This window comes from Aplidium turbinatum, chromosome 6, assembly GCF_918807975.1.
Source record: "Aplidium turbinatum chromosome 6, kaAplTurb1.1, whole genome shotgun sequence".
Classification (NCBI taxonomy): Eukaryota; Metazoa; Chordata; class Ascidiacea; order Aplousobranchia; family Polyclinidae; genus Aplidium; species Aplidium turbinatum.
The window spans coordinates 7,122,694-7,136,961 of record NC_137477.1 but is presented as its reverse complement, the minus strand read 5'-3'; the positions used below and the strand labels follow the sequence as shown (position 1 = coordinate 7,136,961).

Genomic DNA, 14,268 nt, shown 5'->3' with positions numbered 1-14,268 from the left:
GAGGTTTTATTTCAAAAAGGTTGCAGACTACTTTTTGCGAAGGCCTACTGTAGCCTAACTTCATTATCATCGCCCATTTCGAAATTCGTCACTCCTCATTTAACTTGAAATTTTGCATTTCTGCAGTCTGCACTCCAGTATTCTGTATTAGATAGAGAAGAATACCTTGTTACACTGCAAACTGTAATCTAGAAAAAAATCTAGAACAGTCAACATCTGTTGTTTGTATTAGTGCGAGGTAGGCAGCAGAAGAGGCGTACGCAAGGGGGGGTGGGGGGGGGGTGAAGGGTGGGCGTAGAGCCATGAGATTTGTATTTGCTTAGCCTATAGCCTAACAGCATTGTTGGTTGGTTTTGAATCTTTATCCTCGCACTGACAAAGCCTTGATTGGTTATTCCTGGTAGTTTCGCATATTTGTAGAGGTTTTTGACGTAGGGCCGGTTACCGAGATTGACAGAGTGAAGTTTTCCGATTGTTGAAGTGTTTTTGCCGGAGAATTATTCGATCCATTAGGTGCTGCTGAATGGAAAGCAGTCCTTGGAATCCGTTGTTCAAGCGCACACCCCGAGAGTCGAACCAGTGCCGCTTGATCTTGAAACTTTTCGTTCGCGAAGTCACGCGCTAACCAACTGAGGTATCGGGCGGGGCTGTCATTTGCTTTGACAGTGCTATCCGAAACCTATTAGATGTCGTACTCCACTTCTTTAAGATTACTAAAACTTTTTATTAAAAACAGGAGGCAAATGCCAATGCCCCCACCCCTGCGTACGCCACTGGGTAGCAGGTTACCGGTACCATGCAAGTTGTAATTGGTGAAGCATTTCTTTTAGTTGGCTATACGTTAAAGTGTGCTGTCAGGTAATATTTTCACTTTGCGGTCGATAGCATAAATAGAACAGTGCGGATTGTGCTGTGTGGCTTAGGGTCCTGGTCCACATACACAGAATAACGATTTAGCGAGGCTCTGTTGAAACATAAGCCTATTTCTATTGAAATTTCTTCATTACGAAGGCAGTTGAACACTCCCAATTTTTTCAAGATAGCCTTGGTGCCCTGACAAAAGCTTGGAGATAAGGCCGTTGAAAGAATAATTTTTGTTCGGTACCGATGAGCTTTTAGAGCCCCCAATTAGGACACTTCCAAGAAAAAACCCACTCTATCCATAGAATACGAGATGGTGTCTTCGTTCCAGGGCCCCTTGGAAATTTTGCGGCCCCTATTGTCACCCCGGGCCCAGGTTTAAAAGTACTCCCTGAACCTCCCGATTCAAGGCTACTAGGCCTACTTGGAATGAGGTGTTTAGGAATGCTATTTACTGTAGCCTACTGGTTTTGCATAGTTTCTCCACAATCATTGCTCCAAACGAGTTTGAGAAGAATTACAACTTTAGGGTAATGTGGCATCACTAAATGCTGTAACGATTCCCAGTAGCTTTAGCTTAAAAAGTCCAATTTTATGTGTACCAACAAGTAATGTCACATTCGTGGGCACTTGTTAGGGCTGTGTAGACCAAAACTGCCCAGTTCCGATGAGTTATATTTTGCGACCAATCTTTTTAAATGTGGGTAATGCCAAACGTATAGGTCACTCCAAGATTTACAACGGCATTACTAAATCCTACCTATTTCTTCGTTGATGTGGGGGCGTTTCACATCCAACTGATCAATTTTTGTGTATTTAAATATTTATGTTCATCTGATCCGTAGGCTGACAAGGGGTCCATGGGGTACATTTGGACCCGGGATCGTTTTAGGGGCCGAAATGTTTCAGGGGGCTTAAAAACGAAGAAAACACAGCTCATTCTTTGAAGTTCTGTTCTTTTCTTTGGACGTTTTTGTTTGGAGTGGCCCGAGCTCAAATTATTCTCGGCTCTGAATCTAATTGTGTCTTGTTTTGTTTCAATTAAATGAGTAATCGGGGCAGACATCTTATACTCTAGGTTAGTCACTACAAAATAGCCATAATGTCTAAAGTCGCCAAACAACAATGCTACCTTTTCAACATCATTTTGACGAAAGAGAAAACATCTTCAACTACTGTATGTTATTGTTGTGTATAGGTAACTAATACTTAACTTTTTTAAAACTAATAGCCTACCAACAACTAAATAATTATATCACTTGTGATGATGTGTTTATACGTACAATGTAATTTATGTGACATCATAATTCAAAATACTTCTTTACTAAAATATCCACCAAGCTCCGCAATTTACGAAGTGGAAGAGAGAGAGAGAGTTATCATATCGGCACTTCAACAAGAACAAAATGAGTGAATATGAAGATATTTACCAGGATAGAAATGACGAGGGCAATGGAAACTTGATTAAGAATATATCTTTGAAGAATATTTCTGGAAGAATTCTGTTTCACAACGAGGAGTTGAAGACCACTAATCTTGCTGGACAGTTAGTTACTATCTTCACACTGTTTGATGTGGTCATGATATTTGCTATATTAGCTGCCGTGGCGTGGATTATAGACGACAAAATAAGTTACGAGGTAACTGTGGAAAGTAATTTATAAAATATAAGTTGTTGGAAGTTGAAATTACGCTCTGATAAGCTAGTTTTGCAATACGGTGATCTCTTAGTGAACGATATGCTTTGTATATTTTATGAAAGTTCTAGTAGGTTACTATAATTTATGACTTTGCAATAGCAGACGTTACGATTGGAAGAAAATTAGATATTTCTTTGTGTGTAATGGTGCCTTGAATAAATAGCTTCCTTTATGTATTGGTCTGCTAAGAAAGTAAGGTTGAGTTTGCCTTAAAATAACCAATTAAGTTGCTATATTTCACAAAAGCAATAGAGTATGAAATACCTTAGGCTATCACTTCAAACTATACGCCTGCGCAGACAATCTACTTTGTAAGCTACCGTACAGCGCTGGGAGCAACGAATAGCTACGATGGATACAGCCATGGGCGCCGATCCCTATAGGACAGCGGGGACATGTCCCCACCATCTTTTTATATGTCCCCACCTTCTGTTTACATTATTTTTGTAACGTATAAGGGAAAATATTAACCGAATGTTACAATTTTACCAGTCAGACATTTAAAATCTATTGAAAGGAGAGGACAACATTTTTGTTTTATGCGAGCAAACCTCAACCGTAGTAGCCTACAAATGTTTGATTAGGCGGAGAAATCCAGGTGCAACTCGCAAATTGTATTTGTTTTGGTAACGCCAAAGCCAGACAGTGCGGAGTGTTAGAATTACTTAGAAAGAGTCGTACAAGCATGCTGTGCAGTATAGGCTTAGCTTGTGTCACTTTTGTGTGAGAAAAAAAGAGTTTTTTGAGTTATTGTTACATTGAAGTTAAGGACTGCTGAAATGGACTACAATTGAAGAAAAGGACTGCTGAAAAATACAATTTTTGGCCGGTTTGGCAAAAAATTGTAGCCTATATAGGCCAAATCAGCAGATGGAAGGATGGCAGGCAGCTTTTATGCTTTTTTTCAATTAAAACAACTCTTACCCTGCCAATTTTTTTAAAGACTTGTCACGTCCCAAAAAGATCCTAAATCGTATTCAGTATGGACATGGCCATAGTAAACCTCCTCAACTTCAAACACCAGAGACGAAATATCGTCAGAGTATTTTGCAGTCATTGACAGCTCGCAGCAAAATCTTACTGACTATTTCAAGTCGGCCGATCTTGAGAACTACAAAATTCTACAAGAATCACTCTTTAATGGAAAGCTACAATCACATGTGGTAGAGTTAGACGATTGTCCTGAGTTCTCTCACACATAGTCCCTTGCAGAAGATTTTCGAATGATATTCAAAAAGATGCCATCCGCTGTTCGGCAAATGTTCCGGCAAGTGGAACTTTTTGTGTGACATTTGCTCATTTCACCAGCCAGCTCGTGTTCAGCTGAATAGTCATTTTCAACTTTGCGACGTGTCTAAACTTGGTTACGATCCACCATGATACAGAAACGATCATATCTATCATGCAATGGTCTGGCATGTGCAAAACAAAGCTTTGAATTCGATCAACCTCCATGACCTCTCCAAGGAGTGCAAGGACTTCGTTTTTAATTCGCCGAAGACTCGTTGCCGAGTTGCAGTGTTTGGACGACTGCTGTCCAATGCCGACACTGACAATTAAAATATATATAGCCTACATCGCATTAGACTTGTATCTACTGTATTTGTTTGTTTATCAGAACAGACCTCCGATTTTTTTAGCTCGCTTCGCTCGTCGCCCCTTGCTACCTTTCCTAATAAATGTTCCCACCAATCTTAGAGAGCGATCGGCGCCCATGGATACAGCGCTATTTAAAAAGACATTAGGCATATTAGGCTATGTTGTTTTTATCTTTCTAAATACTTTCAATTTTTCCAACACTCGTTGTAGGCTATGTAAATTTGTAACAGTAGATATTTAGTGAGCTCTTAAACTGACGACATCCAAAGTGGCTCTCTGTGACCTTTGTGCAGTTTGTGTATTATTTCGTTGTTTTGTTTTCGATATGGACAGCTTTGTCTGACCCAAATAAATAATAATAATAATACGTAAAACCGGGCCATGATAAAGCCAAAGCAAATACGCTTACGGCAGCTTCAAAAAGTCAAACACCAACGAAGTATAAAAACGTTTTTGCAAAACCCTTTTCAGAGACACCCAATCTTTTTGCCAATGCGCCCACCAAGAGGGTTTCGTCTGTATGCAGTCCTTTTAGAAACAGGACAAAGTCCAGCTGGAGGAACAACTTCCAAAGTGTATTTGAGAATGTGCGGAAGAATAACGAAAAGTGCCGGCTTTACGTTAGTATGCACCAGTAGACAACGTAGGCAAGGAGCAAGGCGTTTATTTGGAAGCCAAAATAAAGACATTTTTATCATATCCGTGCCCCATTACTTGGGAGGAATAGAATCTTTTGAAGTTATGACAGACAGAAGAGGAGATAGCCCACCATGGTTAGTAGACATATTTAATATATAACGTTTATTAGATTTACACTACTTCATTTTTAGACAGAGCTAAGTAGACCGTGTATGGTTTTAACTTTCATTGCTGAATCATTACAGAACTATGAAAATTTGACTCAGAAAAGCCAGAGCAAATAACAGGATTAGCTGAATCTTTCATTTAAGTTTTTATTTAAACACCAGTCCATCTTTCCTTTCAGGTTTTTACGCAGCATTCGAGTAATGTGCTTGGATAACAGAAAGTGTTGGAAGAGTGAAGTTGGCACGTGGTTGCGAGGAGACATGAAACCTTACTCAATTAAAGCGCTTCTCATTGGAGCTCTTAGCACAAGAGAGTACTTTATCAAAGTTATGTTGCAAAACCACAATTGGACTTTTGCCTGGTTCAGGTGCAGTTGGTTTTAAAATATTTTATGAAAGATTTCTGAACAATTAGTTTAAGTTTAATAAGTTTCTAATCAGTTAAAGCAAACTGTTGAACTATGTGCTAAAATACCAAAAAGTCCACACCGATAGCTCAATTTGGTAAACTCAGGTTAGAGAATTAAGAAACAGCAAGATTAAAGCAACTGCAGTTCAACATCTCTAGGCCTATTTAGCAAAAAGGATGAAAAAAAAAACATTTCCACAAGTAAAAACTTTACTATTGGTTTATTCCTTCCATACGGTAGCCTATAAGTAACCTGGCCCATGTGCAACTGCGAGTCGTAAGTTTTTAAAAAGGCTTTTTTTTTTGGTTAGATAGGCTAAGTGTTTCTTCAACCAATCAGTTAGGCTACCTGTAGCAGTGCCGGTCTTTGGGATGTGCAAACCGTGCAATCGCACAGGGCCCGCAAATTAGGGGGCCCGCAATTTACTCAGAATATGCAGTAATTTTGTCATTTTCAAAGGAAAAATTCAACAAGTGAATTCAGCAAAGGAATTCGCAACAAGAAAACATAGAGACTCAACGAATTCAACCTATTTCGTCGCCTGAATATTTCGTACCCTGAAAAGATCGAGAAAAAAAAACGACATAGCCGAAATCGCTGATCGGAGTTGCCGCAAACATTTCAAAATTTCTCGATCTTTTCAGGGGACGAAATAAGTCGAAATTTAATTTTGTTACACGATTTCAGGGGACGAAATAGGTTGCATCCAGACTCAACATACTGTAGAGACATAGCTTTATTTCCGAAAAATGCCAAAGAAAGCATGATCTTATCCTTTTGCTATGCCACCGGACAGCACCATTTCACAGTAATATTCATACCTAAATTTTTGTTGAACATGCTCTCAGAATGTCCCAAATTCAAAGTAATTTTTCAAAAGTTTCTGGGGGAGGCCCCCCAGACCCCCCGCCGCTGGTTGTCATCTTTGGCGATCACGCCGCCACCGCCGCCCCTTCCCTTTCAAAGTACCTAGCTACGCCACTGAATTGGATTATTGTCATTGGGGCCCGCAAAAGCATATTCCGCACAGGGCCCGAAAAACCCTAAGACCGGCACTGCCTGTAGGATAAGTCTAGCTCCAGCAAAACCATTTGCAATCAGATCGATTGTTAGGCTACATAATTTTATGGCAATTTGAAAGCAAGATTTTTCCTGTAGTTTTGTTATAAGCTACAGTGTTAAGCTTGCTGATCTGTATTGTAGCCTAACGATCCAAGAGTTTATGCTTTTGTGCAGGTTAGGCTAATTTATCGTCGTCTGACGATAAATTTTTAGTTTGCAGCAACTAGTTTACTCATTTATATATATAGATTTTCTATTGCACGAGTAATAACAGGAACGCGGGAACGATTTTTGACTGAGGGGGGGGGCAGGATTATGAAAAAGGACACTTTTGTTGCTAAAAGGCCAATTTTTATAAAAGTTTTAAGATAAGATATAGCGATAATGCTCATCTATCAGCTCACTATCGAGTAATGAAACAAGTGTCCGGTATACAAAGAAGGACATCATGCTATGTTATAATGATGTAGTCTATAACCTAGGCTACTGTGTTGCAGAATTTTGTGCAGTGAATATTATTTTGAGGCAAAAATGAAAGATTATAATTAGGCTAAAAGCGAATAGCAGAAATTGTTGCAAAATGTGCAGTAGCTTACATTACCCTAAAAGGGCACTATTGCCCCCCTGCCCTCCATGATGCCCCCCCTCCGCTTCCGGCGCCCCTTGAGTAACAACTAAAAAATTGTTCACGAACAACTCACTATCACCTGCTTACGAACAACTCACCTTTAGGCCTACGAAGAATTGTTTTACGAAGATTTCAGTTTATGAACAATTGTTTTACGAACATCTGTTTATGAACAATTCATCTATGGGACCGTTCAAATATTACGTAACGCTATCGAGGGGGAGGGGGTTATGAAAAGCGTTACGTTAGCGTCACATCGGGGGGGAGGGGGTACAAGCAAAACGTTACGTAACGCTTACGAGTACGGTACGGTAGTTTATTTGTGCATACTTTCCGAGTCAAGCAGCAAAAAAGCGACACATGGTGATGAACAGGTATGCAGGTGTACCTAATACCAGGCCCGGATTTAGGGGGGGCAGAGGGTACAGTTGCCCCAGGCCCCCCTATGTGGAAAAAATGTGATTTTGTGTTATTTTTTCCTTTTGGCCTTTAAAGTTTCTGCAAAATGTTGTGCAGTAGGCTACTGGACTGATGCTACTGAAGACGTAGAGGTGGTTTTTCGTGCCGTAGGCGCATAAAATTTTCTTGCACGGGGGCCCCCGATCTAAAAGTGCTCCGGGCCCCCCATCAGCTAAATCCGGCCCTGTCTATGACCACTAGCGTACGCAGGGGGGGGAGCATTGGGCCATATTGAGAATGATGCTTTCAGTCTTTTTATGCTTGGGAATGATGCTTTCAGTCTAAAAAAAACTTGCTTAATTTTAAACAAAACTGCAAGAGCGAGTTTTGCTAATACCAAACATCTCAGCCAGGAATTAGCAACAAAAAAACATAGAGACTTAGCTTTATTTCCGAAAAATGCCGAAGAAAACATGATCTTATCCTTTTGCTATGCAACCTGACAGCACCATTTTACAGGAATATTTATACCCACATTTTTGTTGAAAATGCTCTCAGAATGCACCAAATTCAAAGTAATTTTTTAAAATTTTCTGAGAGAGGCCCTCCAGCCGATGGGTGTCGTCTTAGGCGAAAACGCCGTTAGGCTAAGCCCACCGGTCGTCAAACTCTCCCCCCTTTCAAAATTCCTGGCTACGCTACTGTCAATGCCCCCCCTTCAGAAAATCCTGCGTACGCCACTGCCTATGACTGTTAGGCTACATAGCCTAGGCCTACATCAGGGATATCTAGAGAAGGGGATATGAAGGCTCGCAGCGATTGCCTTATTCTCGTGACACTACCAGGGCGGTAGTTTGTGGTGCTTTAAACATGTGGTTCTTCTTAAAATCGTAGAAAGTTTTGTAGTGCAGCTGGTACAATGAGCTACAGTAAACAGTTAGCAAATGTTACGTAGAGCCAGTGTTGTACGTTGACGGCGTCAACTTTTTGTTGACGCTGGTCGCTGAGGCTAGCGCCGTCAATTTATTTTTCAGTTGACGGAAGTGATAGCGCCGTCAACTATTTTGCCGATTTTAAGCGTCAAGCGCTTAGCGTCATTTTTTGTTTTCATGAAAAATCTCGTTTCACAATAAGAGTTTCACAATGTATTCTGGCCAGCGCGACTCATCCGAATTACCGGCTTTTGCGTTGGTTGGAATGGCTCCCTGGAATACATGCGGAAGAAGTTCGCCAAATTGGGATCACCCATGTATTGAGAACGAGGGATCAGAGACAGAAAGCGAAAAATCCATGAATGGCATCGCGGACGTTGAATATACTTTATTTCAAGAGCTCTATGCCCCTGAAAAGAGCGATGTTGGTGTAGTGGACCTCGTTAAAAGATTTATACATGCTAAACTATCACAGCACGCTTGGAATAGTGATACCTTTCCGACTAAACGTTTTCAACTTGTTTTTGAAATACCACACACCAATACCAACCAGCGCTGCTGTGGAACGCATGTTTTCACTTGAAAAGGACAATATGCGCAGGAGCGCCGGAAGCGGGGGGGGGGGGCTGGGGGAGCGGATGCCCCCCTGCTCTCAATTTTTTATGGATGGGGAGGGAAGAGGGGGCAATGGTGCCCTTTTAAGGTCATGTAAGCTATACTGCACACTTTGCAATATAACAATTTATGCTATTCGCTTTTAGCCTAATTAAAATGTTCTATTTTTGCCTCAAAATAATATTCACGACACAAAATTCTCCATCACAGTAAGTTATAACTTATTACATCATTATAAAATAGCATGATGCCCTTCCGTGCCATTGTTCTTTGTATAGCGGACACTTGTATCATTACTCGATAATGAGCTGATAGATGAGCATTAACGCTATATCTTATCTTAAAACTTACAAAAAAAATTGGCCTTTCAGCAACAAAAGTGTCCTTTTTTCATACTCCTGCCCATCCAGTCAAAAATCGCTCCGGCGCCCCTGAATATGCGTCCCAAACGCAGCAGATTGTCAGACAAACCTTTTGAAATGCTTGTTTTTCTGCAAGGAAATAACTAATAGGCTGAGCAGCTAATTACAATACAGTCTCAAAACATAATACCTGCTCTTTATTTATAGCTATTGTTAGCCTGAACTTGGTTGAAATATTTCCGTTTTATTAGACGCTGGCAAAAAATAGCGCTAGAAATTAGCGCTGACGCCGTCAATTTCTTTAAGAGCTTACGCAGTCCTTTACGCCGTAAAGTTTTTAGGCAATTCGCGCTGACGCTGTCAAATTATTTCAATGACGCGTACAACACTGCGAGCATATTTAAAGAATCTTCTTCTTCAACAGATTGATCATGTTTGATCAGCTGTGATCTCCCTCCATTTTGTTCTGTCTTTTGTTTTTATTAGTGCTGCCGGCATGCTTTTTATTCCTGTAATTTGCTTGATATTGTCATAATATTTCATTTTTTGTCGTCCTTTTGCCTTGCACCATCCCAGTTAACATTGAATTTTCCAACGAGTTGCTTCTTGCAATGTGTCTGAAATATCTCAATTTTCTAAGGTTAATGTTGTTTATCAGACTTTGACACAAACCTCTCAACAGGTAGAAGACATTCATACGTGCGAGTCTGAAGAAAACAATTATGCATTAAGTTCGAACCACACAAGCGAGAGTAGGCTGCTGTTCCAATATATAGAAACATTTTTGAAGCATTGATGACCCAATTCGAAGATGCTTATAGCTTTCATTGCGGTTTCTTTTGTGATGTTTCTTTCAATACATAACTAAACAATGAAAGGTTTGGATCGAAACATTTTGGACGGTGGGCTACTAAACGTTTTCAATAGGTACATAACGTTTTAATCCAAAAAAAGAGTATAGCTAAAAGTTCATGTCTCAAACGTAAGCTTTAGGTGCATACAAACCAAGATATTTTATCAGCACGTGTTTCCACGTCATAATTTTGATATACACTGCAGGGATGGAGGAACCACGTGGGCCTCGGCCCACCTACTTTATTTTCTGGGTGGGCCTGGCCTGGCCAGAAAAAGTACTTGTGTGCGCAGGGGGGGGGCCTGGCCCACCCACTTTTGAAAGTCAAATTTCTTTGAAAAAGTAGCAAAAACGGCAAATCAGAGAGGGAGTTCCAAAAAAGATCTTCACTCATTTGATACACAGTAGTTTGATCATCTTTGATATCGCAATGATGAAATCCAATCTTCAAACTTTTCTATTGAGTCCATTATTGATGTGTAGCACGTGTGGCGTGGGTGTGGTTGCGTGTGACTGGTGGAGCAATCTATCAACAATATAATTATTCTCTATGCTCTCTATGGTTAGGACAGTGATATCATTACATATGCACGTACTGTATAATGCTGAATATTATTACTCTCCGGTGGTATTATAACTGTGTGTGTATTGTTGCCTTTTTATTTGTGTGTAGCCTACATCGCCACATTTTGTAGCCTACAGCGCTATAGAGCAATTCAATAATTTTGTAAATTTTTTGACCAAATCCGGCCCAATAATGGAAAATTGTGCCTGTTGGCACGAAAGGCAATTATGAAAACGCAATGAGTAAACCAGGGGTCGGCAACCTTTTTCTAACAGCGGGCCAAAGCCAAACTTCACATGGTCTTGGCGGGCCGTAGCCTATTAATACTACCTTTGATAGATTCAGAGGCATGATTTCAAGGAGTTGACGTAACCTAATGCCTTCAGAATATCGGCTAGCAATATCCTTGATGGGAATCAGCTGAACAATTTCTTTAACATCAAGATATTTGTTTACTGCACGCACAAATACTGCCAGCTCAGCTGCAGGCTTATCTGTCGTGTCTGTGCTCTCATCTATTGCCATTGTGAAGAACTGTAGATATACAATAACTTTTTGCTTGATGTCACGTTCTCCGATATCTCTTCTTTTCGTTGAGATACTGTTCTTGTTGAAAGACTTAGGCCTATATCTGAAAAGTAGTTTGTTTTTTTTTCTCTGGACATATGTTTTCAATAACATCCATCTTACACCTTTTCCCAAATTCTCCATCACTACCGTAGCCTATACGATTTCTTGTCTTTTGCTATTGATTGTGCTACCTTGTAGCTAGCAAAGCATTTTTTGATTCATTGGTTTGTCTTTCCTTTGTAACAGAGAAATTTGCTGTTTTAAAGCTATTTTTGAGTAGATTAACTTTGCCGTTCCTTGTTTGACCCATTAACTTGCAAAAAATAATATGTTGTGTATCACAATGGCGCTTTATGTTGAGTTCTTTGTGTGTACGAACAGACACGCTGCAAATCAAAGACGTGGGCCTACTAAAATGATTAATGAAAAGTAGCCTACTTGTTCTACCATTCGATTATGCTGTAATAAACCACTGGCCTGGCCACATATTATTATAATTTGTAAAGAAGCGGCGGGCCAGATGATTTTTCTTGGCATGCCGTAGGTTGCCGACTCCTGGTGAAACGATTTGAAATATTAGGAATGCAAGAATTTGATAGGGGATCTGGGGGGCTTCGCCTCCCAGAAGTTGGATTAACTTTGACTGCTGCGCCTCTGGGCCCACCTAGTTTTAAAATAGTTCCTCCATCCCTGAATTACACTGGCAAAACGGGCTTTGTAATGGAAAAGCGTCACGTGGGGGAGGGTTGACAAAAACGTTACGTTGGCGTCACATGGGAGAGGGGGGGTCAAAAATTCGGAAAAACAGCGTTACGTAATATTTGAACGCTCCCTATAACCTCACAACACACATACCGTACATAGGCCTACGTGTTTACAAAACTTGATTTAGGATAAAAACTAAAAAAAATAAGTTAGATAATGACGCATTCAAATAAAGCCATGATAAGCCATAAAACAATACAAAAAATTTAAATATCAAGCTCAATGGGTGCTGGCATGATATCGACTTTGCGTACGCCACTGATTCTAATTCATTTTTTTGTCACAACGTATCAAAAAAGATTGAATTTCAATCTCCCTTAGCTGCACCTGTGCTAACTCAATTTTAATCTGTTGGCAGAGCACTTGGATCGTCCTTCACTTGTTTACAGCGATGGGCTGTTCACTGGGCGTCGATGGGAGTAGCACTTGGATTCGGCCATTACCTGCTCTACGATGAAGGCATTTTAGACAACGTGCGAAGCAAAAATCTCGGCACGCCAGCTTTCAGTGCCAACGACATTGCTCAAGCAGCCTTCGCTTCAAGTGCTGCTGGTGTCCTTGCCGGTACATTTTTTCGAGGGATTGTCAAAATGATGGCCGGTGGTACAAAGTGGGCTCGGGTGGACGACAGAGACGACTTTTCTCACATAATGGAAGCGGGGTCTTTGGAATATGCTCAAGGAGCGGTCGTAAAACAAGCTAGAGGATCAGAATTTGATGACTGTTTGGGACAATTGAAGTTAACTCCAAGGCAAATTAAAGTAATCAAGCATATAGCTGAGTGTGGAATAAGCGAGTGTAGTCTTAAAGCTCAAATAACCAACCCGGTGTGTAAGCCTGAACATGAGTGCTGCTACAGTCACGATGTTGGGCACACGGAACGAACATACACGTCGACCCTTGCAAGTTCGCTGAGTAAAGCTAAGAAAAAGAAACGGAAAGGCAGCGATGATAGCAACAGCAGTAGTGGAGAAAGCAGCGTCAGTATAAACTTCGTCAAATCAGAAACAAACGCTCCACCTCCTGAGCCATACTATGGTAGCGATGAAAGTATTGAATCTATCGCCAGTACACCTGACCGTATGGAGGCTGAAAAACGCGGATTTAGACAGGAAGTGGATGAAGAGTTGAATGTCATGTTATCTAAGATCCAACAGCATGATAAAAGAAAACCACCCAATCCTAAAGTCCAGCATATTGTAAACAAGCTTTGGGGTAGCGGCCAGGTTCCTCGCCCATCAAAAGGACCAGTGGAAACGAAACACATACGGTTTGCAGAAGACATGCCCAGCGTGTCAGCAAGAACAAACCAAAGCGACTCGGGACAAACATCTGACTTTGTGTCTGTCACGGGCGCTGATGAAGCAGAAGCTCAGAAACACGGAGATGGATACGATTCTGTATCTGATGAAGAATCGGACCAAGAACTGGCAACCAAATCTGCAAGAACCAGATCTGAGATCAACCTTACTCGCAGGCCGGATTTTGTATACGAAACAGCTCCCAGATGGCACGACCAACATCACGTTTACGTCCAAGCACCTACTGGAGCCTTAGAACATCACCAGGCTGTCAATGGACGCTATGACTTCGCGGAATCTGTTGGAGTTTGTTGTTTGAGAGAAGGAAAAAGTGGGATGCTGGATGCGATTGAACAATACAAACTGGAAGAGAAAGAAGCTCCTCCGGGAGATGTAATATTGCCAGATAATATAATAGCAGGAGGAATAGCTGGGATTGGAGCTCTTCTTGGATTCGCTGCAATGGGCTACGTTGGATATCAAAGATACTTTGTTTCGAATGCGGACACTCTTATATATTTGTACGCAGTGCTGTCTATTCTTGTGTTGCATTTGATAGTGTTTTCTACGTTAGACGCGGTGCTGTGGGCCTTGGCCTCAACATGGGCAAGAAGAACTAGAATTTTGGACATGCGTGCAAACAATGCAAAATGGTTGGATTAATAACGTTTTTTTTGTTTACCTGTTGAATAAATGCACACTGCATTAATGTGTACTTAGCAGTTATGTTAGAAAGAGTCTCGTCAATTTCGCCTTTTCTTGTCGGAAATTTAGTCTTATCGGTATAGCATTGCGAACCAAAAACGCTGTTCGGTAAGCGGTCACATAGTGCCTGGAACT

General features: G+C 40.9%; 1 protein-coding gene across 1 annotated transcript; it reads left to right on the top strand.

The window, feature by feature from the left end:
• Positions 1-2,226: 2,226 nt before the first annotated feature.
• On the top strand, positions 2,227-14,126 carry LOC145772128 (uncharacterized). The gene is made up of 4 exons (XM_082583970.1): positions 2,227-2,501; positions 4,632-4,933; positions 5,146-5,334; positions 12,486-14,126. Exons 1-4 carry the CDS (start codon positions 2,268-2,270, stop codon positions 14,089-14,091), a joined length of 2,331 nt encoding a protein of 776 aa, XP_082440096.1. The 5' UTR covers positions 2,227-2,267; the 3' UTR covers positions 14,092-14,126.
• The last annotated feature ends 142 nt before the right edge of the window (positions 14,127-14,268 follow it).